Source organism: Phragmites australis, chromosome 9 (assembly GCF_958298935.1).
Source record: "Phragmites australis chromosome 9, lpPhrAust1.1, whole genome shotgun sequence".
NCBI lineage: Eukaryota > Viridiplantae > Streptophyta > Magnoliopsida > Poales > Poaceae > Phragmites > Phragmites australis.
In genome coordinates, this window is record NC_084929.1 from 29,010,293 (window position 1) to 29,031,361 (window position 21,069).

The 21,069-nt window shown below is 42.7% G+C and overlaps 1 protein-coding gene across 1 annotated transcript; it reads right to left on the reverse strand.

Annotated features, from left to right (window-relative positions):
* Nucleotides 1-1,367: 1,367 nt before the first annotated feature.
* LOC133929034 (ras-related protein RABE1c-like) lies at nt 1,368-4,458 on the reverse strand. The gene is made up of 9 exons (XM_062375610.1): nt 4,327-4,458; nt 4,118-4,231; nt 2,779-2,851; nt 2,563-2,663; nt 2,409-2,474; nt 2,217-2,314; nt 1,983-2,045; nt 1,813-1,905; nt 1,368-1,735 (listed from the first exon to the last, which is right to left on the reverse strand). Exons 2-9 carry the CDS (start codon nt 4,188-4,190, stop codon nt 1,652-1,654), a joined length of 651 nt encoding a protein of 216 aa, XP_062231594.1. The 5' UTR covers nt 4,191-4,231; nt 4,327-4,458; the 3' UTR covers nt 1,368-1,651.
* Between the last annotated feature and the right edge of the window lie 16,611 nt (nt 4,459-21,069).

The following is a 21,069-nucleotide window of genomic DNA, read 5'->3' on the forward strand; positions in this document are numbered from 1 at the left end:
TGGCGTCTTCGGCCGATGCCATCAGATGGGCTAGCCACCGGGCACCGTCGTAGGGGAACATGGTAGGGCACCGCTGCTGGTCTTCGGGGAACGCTGCCGCTCCAGCGGTTGCTGATGGCCTAGAGGATGTCCGTCGCTACCTCAGGAGGATGCCGCCTCGGAGGGCGATGCGTTGCACTGCCGTAGGAGGAGGGTACTGACGAAGGAGGCACGGCGGGGCACGATTGAGGAGCATGCCATCCCCATCCTCCCCTCATCCAGAGACAATGGATGCACTAGATCCTATTAGGGGAAGGGCACTGCGGGAGACGGTAAGGATGTTGTGCTTACCGAGCGTGGATGACCATGTTTGTAGCATCGGCTATTGTGATGGATTCTACGATGGTCTACTTCCTTCTTTCTCTGCTGTTTTTGCGGATGTGGTTTCGGCCATCAGTGTCGATTGTCGGTCGCCACCGCTTATTGGATGCCCTGCGCGTTGAAGTCATGCACCATCTTTCTCTTCTGCAGAATTAGAGTGCTCCAGGATACGTGCCGTGATGGATGGCTCCTTAGCGCCTTATGTGACATCTCAACGGTTTCAATGACGACGATGTCGACGGAGAATAGCAGTGTCCAGTGCTCGCTGTGGTGTGGTTGATCAGTGATGAAGAACGAAAGTGGCTTCTAATTGTGTTCTGGTCACCGCCTTGTGCAAAGTGGAAGCACGTCGTTGTTCTTCCTCTTCGTGGCCGATGAGCGTTGTTGGGTGATTAGCATCGCAGTAGAACTATGGCGCTGATAACATATTGAAGCATAGAATAGACACAATATAGAGTAGAAAGAATAAAACTCCTGTATTTATTGATCAAGGTGTTTATATATTTATATATGATAAAATAATATGATAAAAAGATATGTTTATTAGGAATATACCTCTTTTTAATGATAATTAGTGACATAATAATATTTAAAGGTGTCTATTCGTAACAGTTTTCAATTGTTTTTTATATTCCTGCACATACTGGTCTCATTTCCCAATATGTTTTCCTGCTCTTCTTAAAAATAAAAACTATATGGAGAAAAGCAACCCATGACATTTTAACAAGTCGAGAAAAGACACCGAGGACCGACCATCCAGGAGTATTACTAAAAACGACTTCACGACTACTTAAAATCACACGACACAGGTTAGTAACACCGCAATTGGGTGACATACCACCGTGCCACTAGCACGTTCCCTTCCTGCTCTTCTTCATAAACTAAGTTTCACCGGATTCTGACATTCCTGGTATAAAAGTACACCTGATTGCAACAAAAGGATCGCAGGATGTCCTCCAAAGAAAAGAAGGCCAAAGGAATTGCAAGATAACCAAAAAAAAACACAGTTCACTCCAGAACAATACGTTGTTCCATGCATTGATTAATAAAATGAAAACCCAACGACATGGATTTCATTACACACTGTAGAGAGAGGTTCTTCAAGAGGATCGAAATCCAGAGTACAATAGCTCCCAGAAATAGCAATAGCTACGTCAACAGCAAGAGTGGTTGCATCAAAGAACGTAACCAAACATAAGTATCACAAGTGGCTTCTTCAAATTCTTCCTATCACAGCCAAGCGGGAAATAAATTATGTCAAACAACCAATGATCATGAATGTCGAGCATCCCTATGAGCCGCAGCAGGCAGATCGTGTGGTTGCTGGTGCATCAGAGCCCTGGTCTGTCTTGTTGTTAATCTTGATTGTCTTGTCCTACAGGGCAAGAATATATTGCTCAGAGCACTGAACAAGAAGGAATTTCAAGCATAACTAAGTGCAGTTATCTGTACCTCTGGCTTTGAATCAGTCTCGGCAAGCCTCTGCTTAATGTCGCGTGCAATGGAAAAAAAGACTTGCTCCACATTGAGGTTTGTCTTGGCACTCTGAAAAGACATAGTACACTGTGAGACAAAACAACTTTGTCACTGAAAAGGCCACTCAATTCAGGCAAGCAGCATACAGTTTCAAAAAATTTGATGCCGTATTCGTCAGCAAGTGCTTGCCCTTTCGCAGTAGGTACAGCCTGAAGCAACAGTTAAAAAGGACAATAAAATTAATTATTTGGCTAATAAATTAAAGAAAATATTAAGCAACTAATTATTGATTTCGAACAAAATGATACAGTGTGAAATCAGTCAAAACATTACAGAACACTAGAACAATAAAGAGGAAGGATGAGCTCATGGATGTGTACCCTTTTGCTCTCGTCCATATCAGCCTTGTTGCCAACCAGAATTTTGTTGACATTATCAGAGGCATGTTGCTCGATATTCCGGATCCAGTTTCGGATGTCTGTGTGTTAGGTGAACCAATCTTCAACAAATGGGTAAAATAGTTCAAAATGGAAGCATCAGGGAATATGAGTGTATGGCCAAGAAGAGGGTACTGTTAAAAGATGACTCGTCGGTGACGTCGTAAACAAGCAGGATGCCCATAGCTCCTCGGTAGTACGCTGAGATAAAATAAAGTTTACTGGATCAAAAGGTTTATCATATAATTTCAAGGAAATAGTCGATCAGAAGTGAAATTAAGCATTATACCAGTGGTAATAGTCCGGAAGCGTTCTTGGCCCGCTGTGTCCCAAATCTGTAGCTTGATACGCTTGCCATCCAATTCTATTGTTCTTATCTTAAAGTCAATGCTGAACAAAACAAGTATTGAGATCAGAATGGAGTACATAACAAATGCCCCATTCCCATTTAATGCAGGTAGAAATGACCTGCAGTTCAAATCTTCACGACACCGAAGAGACTTACCCAATTGTGGTGATAAAGCTTGTAGTGAAGGAACCATCAGAGAACCGCAAGAGGAGGCAACTCTTGCCAACACCTAGACATAGAAAAGAGTATGAATAGCTCTTATCAGGCAAGACACAACAGAAAACTTGACTAGTGGACATGCCACTAGCTACACAATAACTATTCAGTAAAAAACATAACCTTGTATGATAACTGTTCAAAATTATACTTTACATGTTATAACAATATAGCTACTAAAGCAAGACTCAGCAATCAGCATAATGCCAAGGTTATGCCAGAAACCGATAGACTTCAATTAAATACTAGAAATGCTCAAAACCAATGCATAGAAGCCATGGTCTAAAACATGGATAGCCATAATAGTACTGATATCCATCACCATTGTGGGCCAACTGCCAAGAATAATTGATCCCATCAGTAAGCCTGGATCAGGGAAAGAATAAAATATGGGTAAAACGGCTCAGAGAGAAAACACAACAATGCTCCTAGTTTAGTTGAGGCATATTTCCTGGCTAAGTCTTAATTAAACTTCCAGAGGCATTTTTCAACTGAGGAAATCCAGCAGCTGCTCTTTTCACAGATTATGCACCCCCAACAAGCAAAAAAAATTATATCCACTCACAACAGTGTGCTGCATAAATTTCATGGTTTACATGGTATGCACTAACAAGTAAAAAACTAGAGAAGACAGAACAGCCCATGACGTCACAAATAAATATTTTTACGTTATCAAAAGCACCTAAAGTGAATGTTTTTTGAAGTAACACTTTCTAGTCTCTCTGTTCATTGGAAGAATGGGCAAAAGAAAGCATTGCTTAACCAGGAAGGATCAAATCAACATGTCAACCTTTGAACAAGTCTAACTACTTAATCTGCAGAGCAAGGAACTTTGAAAGCACATTCCCACAAATTGGACTATTTCCAACGTGCCTCTTCCTCCAACCAAACAATTTCCTCTAGCGAATGTTCATCCATGAAAGGAAAAAAAAACTCATGGCGAACCACAATCTATCTCTGCCCTCATACTTATCATCACTCTCCCAATTTTGCATATGAAACTGATGAACCATAGTCCATAGTGGCTAGTAACATCTCATTAACTCGTCCAAAGCCCCTTAACGCACAAGACGCTCAGCAGAAAGGAAGAAGTATACATGAACCAGCAAGCAACATCTCATCCGCTCTCTACTCCAAACGGAACCCGGATCGATCAAGCGAACACGACCACAGACAGCACAAGCAAGATCCGCTTCGTGTACACTAACAATCCACCTCCGATCCCACGAAACACATACACCCCTCGAACGAGACAGAGAGAGATCCAGTGGGCACTCACCGCTGTCCCCGATGAGGAGCAGCTTGATGAGGTAGTCGTAGTCGGCCCGGGCCCTCGCCGGCGGCGCCGCCATGCCGCTGCTCGCGCGCTCCTCCTCCCCCTACCGATCCCGACCTGCACACAGAGGGGAGAAAAGGAACACGCGGAGTGAGTAACACGACGAAATGGCCGGGGACGGACGGCCAGGCGGGGTGGATCGGTCGGCTCACCTGCGGGCGTGGGGCGCGGGGATCGAAGGAGCGGGCGGTGGCGGATCTGGGCTGGGGAGGGAGGGGGAACGAACGATACGAGGAGACGGGAAATCTTTGGGGGCTGGGGGTTGTTTTTCGTATAGCTGTGTAGCTGCGTCGTATATTTTAAACGAGTTGGAGTATATAAGTTTTTAAGGATCGGAATTTTAGGTAGGATTATTTTTTATCGAGTAGGATCGGATAGGATCGAATTGTAGGTCACGATTATATAAGATTTTTATTTTTAAAGATTAATTTAGTTTTATATTGAAAATATATTTAACAAGTATGAAACATTATTAAATATAGGTTCTGAAGATATAAACTACGGAATTTTACTAAAAATGAAACATAATTACACATGGATTCATATAGTTCTAAATTCAAATTTTGTATACATAGATCTATACAGAGTTCCATGATGTGTGGCTCATGTGAGTGTAGGAGGAAGCTCGACTGGTTGCTACGAGGCTCAGCCAGGTAGGATCGTACTATCGTGCGATCCTAAAAACTTTGGTGGGATCGTGTATAACTCTCATCTAGAATTATGATTTTATAAAATTAGGATATATGGTGGGATCAGGATCGTTTCGGCTTTGTAGGATTGTAGGATTCTACGATCAGGATCCTGAAAACCTTAAAAGTAGGATGAGTGAATGTGATATCTAATTTTGTATCTATGGATGCAATTATCATGTGAAGATGTTTAATTATCTATATAGACAGATGAAATAACTCTGCACCTATAGATACAATGATCATATAAAGGTGTTTGGTAGATTTTATGGGCGGATGCAGTGACTTTACACCTAAGATTAACGAATGAGCTTGTTGCAGTACTATAGCGGATATAATATATCCATCGGGTCAAGCTAGAAGCTCGATTCGGGTATATCCACCGGTCTAGACTCTAACTGTATAATTGTATTCGTGAATATAGAGAGGAACAATACATGCAGATAACTAAACAACCTTATTCATGGAAATATACGCACGAGCAAAACTAGGATGCTCCAAATTCGAGCAACCAAATACGTCCTAAGACTGTCCCCAACAATATTCCCTTCATTTCGTTCCCTTTCCGATTCCCTTCCCCATTTCCATTCCCTTTATTTCCTCTCATCTCCAACAGCTTCCCTTCGAGGAAAATCGCGAAGTGAAAGGAGAGAGAATCCCGTGCTAGAGGGAATGACCCTGGGAATCCCTTCGCGACGGGAACCGTGAAGGGAATCCGTTGGAGCGCTGAAGGGAACGAAAATCTCGTCGTGAAGGGATTTTAGCCCCTGAAGAGAAACCGTTGGACACAGTCTAATATACCGGTGGTGTGATTCGCCAGACTCACGAGCGTGTGTTATGATGGGTCACGTCAGGTCAGTCACTTGAAGTGTATTTGATTCTAGGGACGGAAAGCTCTAATAGATATCCATGGATCTGTGCTAACATAATTTAACTAACTAGTTATTTGATCTAGTCAAAATAACTATTTAATTGATTCAGTTATATTAAAATAAATTCATGGATCGTTGCACGTCCATCCCTATTTGGTTCTCTGGATGAGATTTTGTACAAGTTTATCATATAAGTAAATTGAGGAGAAATCAGTCGAGCAGAGTTATATTTATTGAAAAGAAAAGTATTTGATTGGTTGTATCTGTCTAGAGAGCCTGAACTGAGTTTCTATTTGTCTGAATATGAGACCGCATGAGTAGATATAATAGTTGAGATTGTGATTTGTTACTTGTGTGAAGATAATTTTGTGATACTCACAAGTAAATATGCATGCATAAATGGATGTAAAACCTGCATCTGTCGAGCTAAAATAAAACTATATATTTACACATTTCTATTTTAAATTATAAGTATTTACCAAACCAGATTAAAAAGATTCGAGCTCCCAAACACACACTTACATTAGAAGCAGGATCGGTTACTTGCGGTGCTTTTGCTTAACCCGAGCCGTCCGCCACCGACAGGTGAGCTTAAGACTAATACCGCACGCTAATGAATATGTGTTGTATAGGTCACACCATTCAGTTTTCAATCGAGGAATATAGTACTGTATAGGTTAGGGGTACATGTGCTTCTAGCGGAATATACCCATTAGGTAGGTACTCTTACATGTGGTGCAAAGTGGGGATGCCATTTGGTTGGATTATTTCTGACCGTCCGATTGAAGGACCACGGGTCAGATTTGATGCTAGATAGTCAATTTAGGATTTTAAAACTACGCTGATGAGGTAACTCGCTAGCATGAAATTACTACTCAAATAGTCAATTTAGGATTTTAATACTGACCATGTGGAATATCGGGAAAGAATGTGATTGGTGTATATTTCAAAACTCAGCGAAAACTCAAGAGAAATGACAAATCTCACTATAGAGGATATATCCTACGAGTAGGCGTGTTTTGTTCTCTAAGGACTATGGTCCCCTTTACTTGGGTTATCTTAACTCGGATCTTACTCAATTATTTCTCTTCACAATGTAAATATAAATCTAGTGCGGTTGTCCCTAGGATCATTAGTTGTATTTTGTTACACTCTTTTTTCCCTCTTAATGAAAATCGGCATAACTCCTGCCTAATTCCCAAAAAAATACTACTCAAACACAGCTAATTGTAGCATTTCGAAGCACAGGCTCAAACAGCTCGCGCATGAAGCTCGATCACAGCTAAACGTTGGTGTCCAGACGAGACATGCACTTTTTAACCATGATTTGTCAAAGCAGCTCCAATGTAGCTAGCGCATCCAGTGCTCTTTTTTTATTCTCTATAAAGCGCAATAACAGAAGCACCAGACTGCTGCACAGCGGTAGTGCTCAACTACCAAATTGCCTATATATTAGCGTACTTCAAGCTTAAGTGACCGAAGTTGGCAAAATGCATGCAAAAATGGTTACCAATGCCCACTGATCTGTTTAAGAAAGTGTCCCATTTATGCTTGCAGACGTCGTGCAGTTAGTTTGGTATAATGGACGGAAAGTTAACTTGTTGCTTGTGATCCAGTTAGCTAACGCGGCAACCATTTTTTGCAGGATGTGGAGCTGAGCACCGGCTTTGTGGTTGTCTCAGGGTAGGAGAAGTTGTGGTCTTGTGGCTTGGAATTATTTTATTTTTATATTTTAAAATTAGTAATTTTAGATGCCTATTTAAAAAAATAGCACGAATAGGTGGCTGTCATCTGTTGGAAGGGCAACAGGTGCCTGTCGACCTTCTAACGGGGGACATGTTAAAAAAATAAACATATTTCACTTCTAACAGATGATTGATTAAAAAATAAAATTGTAGCATTCTATTGATCTCAAAATTCAAAATTCTATATAAATGGCCATGAAATGTTTTGAAAAAATTATGATATAGAGGATACTATCATCTATCTCTCAAAAAAAAATCATCTCAAAACGTTACTTGTACAATGAGAAAAAAAAACAAATTTTAGGCCAAACTAGCATGATGCCTATAGTTGCTATTTTTCAAACGAACACCAAAAATTGCTAAATTTAAGAAATTAAAAATTAAAAAGGTCCATGGGCTTGTGCGCAAGAAATTGGGCCAACTGGCTTGGCACACCAGAGGGAATGAGGTTCTTTTCTTTAGGCCCAAATGTTTTTGTTTGCTTAGTTGTACAACCAGTTAGACTTTATTTGTTTTTATTCTAATAATGAATTATATTCTCAAAAGCAAAAGTAAAAACAAATGAGCACAATATAAAAGTTAATTCTCATAATTCATAAATTTAGTTACACTACAAAATTTTACGATCTGCAATCTGATAAATTTGGTGAGAAAAAACTTTCACGATTTTTACGAACTGAACTAGATTTTCACAATCTAAAATTAAAATAAATATGCCCTTAGGTCCCACGCAACGCAATGTTAGCACGTACGTAAATGCATGGGATTGTTGCCGCCAATTACCAAATAGCGACTGGTTTCCGCTTCCCGTCCATCGCCGTCGACACTCACTGCTACGAACCCTTGAAGACCGATACAATTCCGCCCCGCGCGTCCCGATTCGAAGCTAGTTTGGCCGCAGCCGGCAGCCGCTGTGGAAGTTCGATCGAATCGGTCCCCCTCCATCCCTCGCTGGGAGGTTATATACCATCAGATCTACCAAAAGGACTTCGTCTCCTTCAGCCGCAAAGGCGGGTTGACCTCCGTGATGGCCTGCGCCAGCAATGGCGGCCCCGTCCACGTCTCCTTCATTCTCTCCAAGCTGCCGAGCACATCCCGCCTCTGCGTGCACTGCCCGGAGGGGCGCGAGCCGTCTTGCTTCGGCATCGTCGTGGCGACCCATCGCAACGCCGTCCTCTTACGCATGGAGGGAGAATTCGAGGGGCTGACGTGCTACGTGATCGACTCGCACTGCTCTCGCGCTTTTACTTGACCCAAGAGGAGATTGTTGCATCGGAGGAACGCTCCTGGAGGAGAAGCCGGCTGCGTATGGCGAACTGGAGAGGCGTCGGCCTCTTGCTCACCGCCGGTGATTCAAGAGATTTCGTGGCGGAGGAGCTCCGTCTTAATCCGGCCAAGCTTGAAGACGACGAGGATGTGCCTCTGGAAGGCGAGCGAGCTCTTCAGGCTCCGCTCGGACAGGGCAGCCGCCACTGCTGGTGAGTGGGAAGTTAAGCACACGAGTGTCCGTGAAGATAAGACTACAGCATGAATGGTTCATATCTAATGGTGTTACGACTAACTTTAATAGATTTTTAACTACAGATATGACAAAGTTGATAAAAAAATTAAGTATATAACGTATGAACCAATCATCTAATAAAGTGTGGCTTGCCGCAAACGTACCAGTCTATGTTCATCACCGAGGGTGAAACTATGGAGTTCGTCAACGTTGTCTGAGCGACGGCACGGTATCTGGGAGTGAACCTAGTTCTAGTTTCACCATCGCCGTCTGGATGTTGACGCACGGCTACGACGATGATACGAAGTGGCAGGATGACATCACGATCGAAGCTCATGTGCTCTGGGCTATGGAGAGTACGGTTATGATGATTAGCTTCCACGCATTGCACGGCAGTTCCCTCTGGTGAGCATGGACGATGTTGGTAAGAGTTCTTGCAAAGACTTGCTTCTACTTTGTGGTGAGGACATGCTTCTACAGACAAGTTTTTAGTGCCGGTTTCAAAAGCCTTTCAGTACCGGTTTTTCAACCGGCAGTAATTAGTCGGTGCTGAAAGTCATCTCAAATACTGCCAGTTGTACAACCGACATTGAAAATAATTCTCAGAAGGAAAAAAAAAGAGTAAACGAGCCAGCTCAATTGAGCTGGCTCGTCTGCCGCCGTCGTCGCGCCCATCGCCGTGCCCGCTCTGACCGCACTACCCGCTCCTTCGTCAACCTCCTCCTCTGCTCCAGTCGCCACTTGACGCGGTGCTCCCGCCACCGCCATCGCCACCGCCACCGCCACGGGCATACTCAAATCGACTCATCTCATCCATACGAAAACAAGCACAAATTAATTTATCTCATCCATACGAACACAAGCACAAATCGACTCATCTAATCCATACAAACACAAGCACAAATCAACTCATCTCATCTCAAACACAAGAACACAATCAAAATGAACAGGAACAGGCATCCGGCCTGGAGCAGCCACCCGTCCCCGACTGGCCTCAGAAGCCCTTCAGCCCGTGCGCTGTGGCACGGTGCGACCCCTCACGGCCGCTCTCTGGCTCTCCCCGCCGGCGCGCTCCAGCTCCATCCGCGGCGTGAAGGCGACGCCCTTCGGCATCCCTCCACCGGCTGTCTGGTTCATGGGTCATCGCGCGTGCAGTGTAGCAGCTCAGTCACTGCGACATACGTATGGTGGTCACGAACACGAACTCACGATTCAAAAACAGACCAGCGAATTGACTTGGTGCTTACCTCGCTGGATGAAGAGAGAGGAATGAAGAGAACGAGTGAGGTCTGGTCGTCTGGACAGGCTCGAGCTCTTGACGGGATCCATGGAGGCAGTGATAGGAAGAGAGAGAGGAATAGAGGGAGAGAGCAAGAGAGAGGTGGGATGAATGAAGAGATAAGAGTGAGGTTTAGACGGGTGTGGTCGAGTGGCTATCGGTCGTTAGGATAACGAGGAGAACGAGTGGATGTGGTGAGTCGGACGTAAACAAAACGAGCCAAAACGGGACTGTATAAAACTCTCGGGTCCGAAGCAAGTTTCAGTGTCTGTTCTTATTAACAACTGGCACTGATACTATCAGTGTCGGTTTGTATTAAGAATCGGCACTGATACTGAGTATCAGTACCGGTTCAACCCAGTTCAATCAATGATCAAGCACGAGATGTTATGAATCAGCACTGATACTTTATCAGTGCCGATTCTAGTCTAACCGGTACTGATGAGCCAGCACGAATAACTAGTTCTGTTGTAGTGGTGAGGCACTCTCTTAATGTTGATGCAAAGACATGCTTGGGTAAGTCACCTTTGACATGGATAGCAAGACAGTTTTATCACATAAAGATATGAAAGACATGCAGCGGTAATCACCCTTGAGAAAAATTAATTCTCCATTGCAAGTTATTTATACGTTTATGTGCTTGCTCTGTATATGATCTATGCTGTAGTGGTAGGAGTATCGAGAAATGGTGGTAACGACACGACATGCGTGTATTTGGAGCGGGTGGCCAGGGAGTTATTTACTAGGTTTGGATAGAAGTCTAGGCTTCGAATCAATGTCTCTCCACCATAGTCCTTGCATCGGATCTTTTCTTCTCCTTTTCAAGCCTATTTCATTTTTTCTTGTTTCGTATATTATTTTCCTTTTATTTAGCTATGCATCCGAACTATGTAGAGATCGAGGGTGAATTTTATTGTAGTTATATCATCTTGATGTAACTAACGATGAGAGTCAATACATTTTTCATTTTCGAAAAAAATCATAGTCATCCCTAAAGAGGATCCAAAATGGCCTCTTACAACATCTTCTACAATGCGCCTTCAATTCTTTCCTAGTGATACTTGCTGAAGGATGCCTCCAGATAATTTGGTGGTTACTGCTATGCATATAAACTAGTTATATCTTCTCCTCGTTTTACATACTGATAAGGTGCTTGTGTGTACCCTGTTGGTGGCATGTTCACGGAATATAATGAAACTAAATGGGGTCATCCATATTTGAAGTACTAACAATACCAGTGGCATTCTCACGGACTGTTTGGATAGGGGGTTGGCAGGGGCAGAGCTGGCACTAGGGCCACTCAGGCCATGTCCCCTTTTTACCATGTACCACATCTTCTGTATATCATCAATGCAGCCCATCAGCGCACAAGTTCCATGGGCCGGCCCATCGCTGCCTTTGGAGGTTGGGATCCAATTCCTTCGGATTCAGCCTAGTTTCATAGGTGACGGGTGCACGGTGACCTTTTGGGAATTCTACTTGCTACAAGCATGCGCCCCAAGGATATAGCACCAAGCATTTTCAGGCGTCCAAGAGGAGAAAAAAGAAGTGTGAAGGAGGCGTTAGAGAATGGTAACTGGATCCTGAACATTGACATTGCAAAAATCACATCGGTGCAGCACGTCACTAAGTTCGTTGCCCTCTGGGATAAGGTGGCTATCATTGTGCTTGATCCGACAGTACAAGACCACATCAAGTGGACACTCATAACAGCAGGGGAATACTCGGCCAAGTCGGCTTACAAGTTACAATGCCCAATTCTTGGGATCGTGTGCCTCAGACTTGGAAAAGATCATCTGGAAGAACTAGGACTCCCGAAATATAATTTGTTTGTGTGGCTAGCGTTCCAAAATAGACTCTGGACCTCCGATAGACTAGCTGCCTGTGGTTGGCTACACTCGATGGAATGAATGCATGATATACAGGCAGCAACCAGAGATGGCTATGCATGTATTCTCTGAGTGCAAGTATACCACCCGCGTCTGGATATTAGCGGCCCAGTGGTCTGGTGTGACGAGCCTTGCTCCTTCATATTGGATATTGGCCTCATCCCTTCCACAGTGGTGGACACAGGTATGGAACTGCCCAAATCAACCAAAGAAGGCTATCACCTCTATGATCATGCTTGTAACTTGGGAGGTGTGGAAAGAACAAAACGCTAGAGTGTTCTAAAAATCTAAATCATCGGTGCATGTTTTATTTGGGAAAATAAAGGACAAAATGAGAGCATGGATCTTAGGACGTGTTTGTTTCAACTTGCAGATTATGACAAACAGGCATCCCTTCTGCAATCCGCCACTGAGTACAATTCAGCTCCCAGATTGTAACAATTCAGCAATCCGTCTTCCACCAGCTTCTGCAGATTGTATAATCCACCTTTAACATGTTGGAATATATGACACTTTTAGGTTTAATTTAATCCATAAATAATTCATGAGTATAAACGGATAAACTAACATATTCATATTACCAGAGCATAATCTAGTCATGTGTATGAAAACACTACATATCTCTAGATCTACTATACTTGAGACTAGGAACCACAACAAATAATATATGAGTAATATGGTTTTTACGTACTTGTCCTACGTTGTGGATGTTGCTGAAGATACTAGTTGCACTGTGTTGACGGCATGATCGATCCAGCTGATGATGCGCCAAATTTATTGAAGATGACAGTGGACGAGGCACAGTGACCAGGAAGAAGAAACATGGTGAATAACTTGAGCAGTCGCATGGAGCGCTTCCCAAAAACCTTATTCGTCCTATCCTGGTGCAGAATATCAAGAGTGAGGGTTTCAAAGACCTGCTCTCTCGATTGTCGGTGCATGCCGACACCGGGATGGAGTAGACTACAACGACAACGCAGCAGAAAGAGAAAGAGGCAAAAATTCTAACTCTTATACAGACTCACCTAATGAGAGCCTTCTCAATTTAAGGACTACTATCAATTAGCAGTCTATTTATTTTTCATTCAATAAGGTGGGGGTCCTTGCATATATATATAGGGAGAACCCCCCTCAATGTTCCATAGAGAATTGCTAATTTTCCACTACTGTTTGATTTACCAGTTTCAGTGGAGACTGTTAAGTAGAATATCCAGCTAGAACATCAAGCTACACTTATTCACAACTTGAACAATGGACTACGCCTTGAATTGCAAGTTTTGTACAAACAAGTTTCACTTAAAGTCATAACTGATACTTGGCTGCCAGTAGGCTACCTCGTGAGTGGAGTATATAAGTTGTACTACATGGTCTCTTCATGAGTTTACTAGAGATCACCCAAGTCTCATAGACTGCGACCAACAGTTAGGCTCATATATGTGTGTTCTTTCAAGAATGCCATGTAGTTTAGCATCTTCACTACTTAAAGCCAACAGAACACATTAATGCAGTAGCCAACCTGCCTTACAGATATATGAGAGTATTGCATCTTCACTCTAGTGGATAAAAAACAAAAATACTCTCCTCTAGTTAGACCAATAGCTTGTTCTTCTCAGGTCATAATTCACTGGATCTCTGATCACATAGGTTGGATTACCACTATAGTATAACTCACATGGGTCTCAAGCCCATCTCATTTGATGTATTATCTATCACATTCCGTGATAGTCCATTTGTAAAGGGATCTACCGGATTCTTAGTTATTTGGATATAATCCAAGGTTATCACTCCAGAGTTTCTCAATTTTCTGACAGACTTCAATCGTCTCTTTACGTGTATTATGGACTTGTCATTATCCTTAGAACTTTTTACTTTGATAATAACCATCTGATTATCACAGTTCATAAGGATAGCCAGTACCGGTTTCTCAACCACAGAAAATCCATCAACAACTCACACAGTCATTCTGTCTCAACAGTGGCTGTATCTAACGCAGTGAGTTCTGCTTCCGTAGTTAACCTTGTCAAGATGGTCTGTTTGCAAGACCTCTAGGAGACAGCAGTATCACCTAGAGTGAATACATATCCACTTAAGGCATAAATCTCATCAGCATCATATATCCAGTTTGAATCATTATAACCCTCAAATACCGATGTGTACCTAGAATAATGAAGACCATAACTCATAGTATACCAAGCAAATAGTGCATGACTCTCTCTCAAGCACACGCCAATGTTCATCACCTGGGTTAGAAGCAAACCGGCTCAATTTGCTCACAACAAATGAGATGTCAGGATTGTAGCATCAGCTAAGTACATGAGTGATCCAATAATCTGAGAGTATCACAGTTGATCCCTGCCACTTTTCTTATTCTTTTAAAGTATCACACTGAGATCATAAGGTGTTGGAGAAGGCTTGCTATCCTGGTAGCCAAAACGGCTCAAGTCCTTCTCAACATAACGAGATTGTGTGAGAGTAATCCTGTCACACTTGGTTTTAACAACCAAAATCAGATATGACTTATGTGTGCCTAGAAGTTCATCACACATAAGGATGTCATAGGTGAAGTAACAAAAGCAATACTTTAACTTACAATCGTTCAACTCTTACATTAAATACTTCACCTAAATAACTCTAAAAAGCTAAATGATAGTAGCTAAACGAAGGCAATGGGACGAAAGCATCGGCAACCAAGTACTCCATAGGCACCGACCGGAAGACACGCTCTTAAAACACCAGGTTGTCGTCTTGGAAGTCTTTAAAGTCTTCCACTGAACAGCATATGCATTGTGATGGATAGCAAGAGTGAGTACATGGAGTACTCAATAAGTGTGTGAATAATGATATATAGGCTTTCAATAAGAATAGGATAACACACGATATATTTGTTTAAATATGAGTAAATAAAAATAGTTATGTATTTTAAAAACATTAAATAATTGTTAAGTGAATGTAACCCAAACCACCCAATAACTAACCATCCAAGGCTAACCATCCCGTAAACCATAACCAACTAGTACCACCTGTACTATACCAAAACCATGACCATAACCATACCAAAAACCAACTAATCATGTGAGGATCCAAGTCTCTCATGACCGTGAGCACGACTGATATATCAGATTTCACACTCTGCAGAGGTTGTACAACTTTCCCACTAGTCGTGATTTCATCACCTACAAGCAGGTGACTAAAGTCTCCGTGTTGCAACACCGGCCAAGCATTATACACACTTCCAAGGTATATGTCACCATCACTCTAGGTTTCACCGCCAGGGTTTACGCGAGTCTAACTTCTACCCAGAAGCCCCATCTTGTGTCTTATGGAATCTAGGAATTAACTTCATTTATCCACATCTCCAATGTGGCCCACACAACACTGGAAGAACCTTAATTGATTGGCAAAGCCTATCCATATTAGCCTCGTGTTTGTACGGAATGTCTTGGGTTGTCTCTCCACGAACCGGTCCTTACTTAGGTCACTTGAGTAAAGACTAAACCAACAACATCTCTATGATCACTTTCATAACCACCTATTTGCTCAAGGCCTAAGGTTCCATATTGCTATATCAAATTCATCATCATATTAACCATCATTGTTATATGTTCAATAGTCAAGTATATGACACTTCTCAACATCCTGACAGCATGGCTAAGCAAATATACCCAAAAGACATCATATTAACTACACCTAGGTTCAAGGGATATGAAGGAAGAACTAGGGCAAACCCTAACATAGGTGACTACCCATCAAATTGACATTGCATGCAATTTTGTAAAATAAAATAATTTAAAAATATAGGTTCAAGATGATCAATGACACTTTCCTTCTCCTTGTTGCTGCTCAGTGTACTTTAACTCTTGGTCTTGATGTTTCTCAAACTGATCCGGGATGTTGACGTCTAATTGCACAATTACTGGCAAAGCGCACAAATAAAACACACTAAGAACAATACACAAAACAAGATAACAATAAGACAAAACCTATCTAGAAAGCTAGAGCTCTGAAAAATGAATCTAATGGCGCAAGAATCACTGAAAAAGGAGGTAAGACGCAGAAGTTATACTAAAAACAAGTTTAGGTTTATTTTATAAAAGAAAGAGACTAGTTTATAATTAACAGAAAGTTTTAGGGACCTTTTTGTAATTTTATAAAACATTTAGGGGCTAAAGTGTAAAAGAGAGGAGATCTTTTATGTAATAGGAAAGCTCAGGGTCTCATTTGCAAAATTACCCATTACTGGAATTATCAAATTTATTTTTATACTGAAAAACATGGATTTGCTGATTGGGCTTGACACGTCAGCGAGATCGGTGATGTGGCTGCTGAGGTGGTGGTCTGACGTGGCGAGGATGCTGACCAGGATTATGAAGGGACGCATGACGACTTGCGATTGGATGCTGAAGGGGTAAGGGTTGATCTTACCTCGGCCTTAGGTTTCGGATCCAACAACACAGAGGAGAGGGGTGGCCGGAGGGGAGGCACACAAAGGCGACCGAGGGGCTCACGGCGACGAATGGCTGGAGAAGTCACCGGATGATGCTCCGGCACATGGAGGACGACGGCGAGCGGTGGATCTGAGAGAGAAGGGGACGGGGACTCTGTTTTGGGGGCTTACCTCGTCGGAACAACTCTAGAGGAGGCTTGGTGATGGCATAGACGACGGAGGATCATGGGTAAGGCAATTCGGCAAAGGAGCAGCTCGCGGCGAGGCTAGACAAGGGGCGACTTCTATGGTGGCGGAAGCTCGAGATCTCAGTGAGAGGATTTGGAACTTGACAAGTTTGCGACAAGTATAGATCAAGGAGGGTGCAGGGGCTTATATAGGCGGGCTCGAGGACACGGGGCAGCTTGGGTCTCCAAAGGCGGCGATGGGAGTCGAGTTCTACTTGGACTCGATGGGGGCGGGTGAGACCGAGGCAGAGACGACGGATGCGGGTGCGGGAAAAAGGCAAAAAAGGTCAGGGCGAAGGCGCGGGCGCTTCCGTGGGTGAGCGGGTTGAGCTGGAGGCGCAGTAGCGGGTTGAGGAGCTGGGCCAGCTCGGTCGCGATCCATGCAGAAGAGGAGGGGTCAGGCTGGGCTGGCGGTTGGGCAGGCCGAGGGAAGGGGAAACGGGTGAAAGGATCGAATGACCCAAGAGGGGGGGTGAATTGGGCGCTAATTAAAACTTCTACCGCTTTCTAAAATAAATAACAATCTTAGCCTAGATAAAGGAGAATGCAACTACGTGATTTAAACTAGGACAAGGCAATTAAACAAGCAAGATAACTAAGAGGAAAAACGGTAAAAAGAAAGACTTGCAAGAACCAAGATACTCAAAGTAAAATGTGGGAATGTAAATAGTTGGAGAAGAGAACACCAATTTTTTTCCGAGGTTTCGAGAAGTTGGCACTTCCCCCTAGTCCTCGTTGGATCATCCACCAAGGATGTAGCTCCCCCTTGAGTCACCAAGACTCAAGTGCTCCCTCTTGATTGCCCCTTCTCCATCTCCGGATTGGCGGGCATCAAACCAAGTACATCATCTCTTCCCGGGGCTCCCACAAGTCCTCCAAGAGCTCACCGAGAACACCTTCGATCACCAAGACCGTCTAGGTGTTGCCAACCACCAAGAGTAACAAGTTTTAAGCTTCACTTGACAAAGACAAAGCCTAGACAATAGCTAGATGCACACTTGTTACTCTCCAAGCACTAAAAAAGTCCTTAATCTTCAACTAAGAACTTGAGATTAAACACAAGTGCTCTCTCTTGCTTCTAAATGACACACCAAGTGTATGAGCTGCTACAGGGTCGCAAGAGCTCCTAAGAAGTCCAAATGAGTGGGTATTTATGGGCTAAGGATCAAGAATTAGCCGTTGCCTAACAACCTAGAATTTTTCTTAACGCCGGAAGTTCCGGTGTGAATAACTCACTTCACATCGGAATATCCGGTGCTAATACCCCTGACAAAATAGCCGTTAACTGTTCCATTAGCCGTTAAAGCTCCGGCGTTTAATCCGGACTTACGCCGGATTATCCGGCGCATGGAAACGGGCCAGATGATAGTTTGCAACCTCTCTGTATAAATTCATCCGGTGAATACTCTTTTCTACGCCGGACCATTCGGCGCATTGAAACCGGCCAGACGATAGTTTGCAACCTCTCTGTATAAATTCATCCGGTGAATACTCTTCACAACGCCGGACCATCCGGCGTGGACTTCAACAATTTTTCGACTCAGAACTCTTAGAAAATTGCTCCGGTGAGAATACTTTTCATACAGAGGATCATCTGGTGAGTTGAATTTTCACTGAATTTATCTAATTCAAACAATCTTGAGTTCTAACTTCTTGGACACTGAACCAAAAGCTTGTATGACCAACCTAGGTCTAAAAATTCACAAGTGTGCATCAACTATGTCTAGACTCACCTAAGTCAAGCTACAACTCTCAACCCCTCTTTATAGTATGGTCAAAAGACTAAAAAAGAAATAGAACATATACTACTCTAAGTGTCCTTCATCTCCTTGTGATACTTAGAACTAGAAGATCCTTAACCTTCATGTACCGGTCCTTTGATCGTCCATATAAGCGCTTAAAGGGCCAAGAGTATCAAGGCATCATTGTTAACTAAGTTTTTCTTTTTCTTTGATACTGCTCAAGACGCATACGTTAGTCACAATGATACGGTTATTATTAATCATCGAAACTCTCACCTCTTACCTAGGGGCCTAGATGCTACAACGGGCCGGGAAGGAGAGAAAGGTTGGGTCGAGTGAAAAGGAAGGGTGAAGGATCAAGATATGACCTGGAGGGAGGGTGAATGTGCCCTTTTTCAAATAATTAAAACAGAACAATATAGCGAAAATTAATATCAGATATTCTGATCCAGATGATCAGATGTTCCGACTTACACCGAAACTTTCGATATACAATATCAGAACTTCCGATTTGCTTGAATATAGAACAAAGCTAAATCTATTAGTAAAAATGAGTTAAACTATGAAATGCAAGATGCAACAGTATAATATACTATTCAATTTGGAGAAGAACTACCAAGCACAAAGTCTAACTCAAGATATTAACTGAATTGCTTGCAAACACATAAAAGGAGAGAAATAACCAAAGAGGAGAGACACCAAGAATTTGTTCCCGAAGTTCGGAATCTTGAGGGGATCCTATGTCTCCATTGAGGGGCTCGGTCGCACTTGAGCTAGGTCTCTTTCAACACTTTGCCTCACGAGGTTGCACAAAGCACTCCTCGACTCAACTTGGTATTCCTTCCCTTTCGGAGGCGGAATCCGGCCTTCACAAACTCTCACGACGCACCACAAGTGATTCAATGGCTCGTGAGTCACTCCTAGCTATCTAGGAGACCTCAATCTCCAAGAGTAACAAATGCGCACGAAGAACGCTTGGAGATGAATCCTAGTGCTCAAAGATGAAATCGATCCACTTTCACTAGATCTCTCACTCAAAACCCTTTCACAAGATGTAGCATAAAGCTAGGGGAGTGGAGAAATGAACTTTGGGGCTCTAGAGAGGTTCTAACTTGTCAGAGCACCAACAACCTGAAGACGTGAGAGAGGGGGAGTATTTATAGGGTACCCCAAACACTAGCCGTTATGCACTTTTTCAGCCCACATCGAAACTTCCGATTTTATGATCAGAACTTCCGATCAGTGCAAAGTAACATCATTCATTAGCTCTACTCAAACCAAGAACTAGATATATACACATATCGGAACTTCGGATTCGAAACATCGAAACTTCCGATTCAAGCGAGAACTTCCTGAGCTCCAGAGATTTAAACACATTGGACACATCGGCTCACATCGGAACTTCCAATTAAAATCATCGGAACTTTCGATCAAGTTGAGAACTTCCCGAGCACTAGAAATTTAATTACATCGGACACTCCAGCACACATCAGAACTTCCGACCAACAACATCGGAACTTCCCATTAACTCAAAACCATCCTGAGCACTGAGATTTTTAAACCATCGGACACTCTGGCTAATATCGGAACTTCTTATATAACCCATCGAAACTTTCGATATCAATAGAACTTTTTTTAAAACCAAGTGATGTGAATATGAAATGTGTCTCACCAAAAGACTTTGCAGTCCTTTGTCTCTTACACCTGCTAGGAGAATCACTATCATCCTCCTCAAGATCTTGGTCCTGTGTTTGTTCAATAATCTTAAGATGTGGAGTGGGTTCAAGAATTATTTCAGAAGATAGTCTATCCATGCTATGTAAATCTTTCATAGGAAATATGTGCTAAAAAAATATCGCATCATAAGACTCCATCATTGTATCGACATGCACGTCAGATATCTCAGATTTAACCACTAAAAACCTATAAGCAATGCTAACGATAAGCATATCCCAAAAAGACACAATCCACTATTTTAGGTCTGAGCTTGCGCTTTTTAGTTATTGTTACATTGACTTTCGCCAAGCATCCACAAGTGTGCAAATAAGAAAGTGATAGTGTTCTCCCTTCTCATTCTTCATATGGGGTTTTCTCCTTATCCTTGAGAGGAACTCTATTCAGGACATAACACGAAGTCAACAGGACCTCCCCCACTACGCCTCAGATAATCCCACAGTGTCTAACATGGTATTAACCAAGTCAATCAGTGTGCGGTTCTTCCTTTTGGTAACCTCGTTTGATTGAGGTGAATAGAGAGGCGTCCTCTCATGAATAATCATATGTTTCTCACAGAATAAGTCGAAGTCACTAAAGAAATACTCTTCACCATGATTTGACCTAATTCTTTTGATCTTTCTCTCTAGTTGATTCTCAACTTCTGCTTTATAGATTTTAAAGTGATATAGAGTCTCATCTTTCATTTTCACAAGTATACAGAGCAAAATCTAGTCGCATCATCAATTAATGTCATGAAGTACTTCTTTCCATCCTTTGTCAACACACCATTC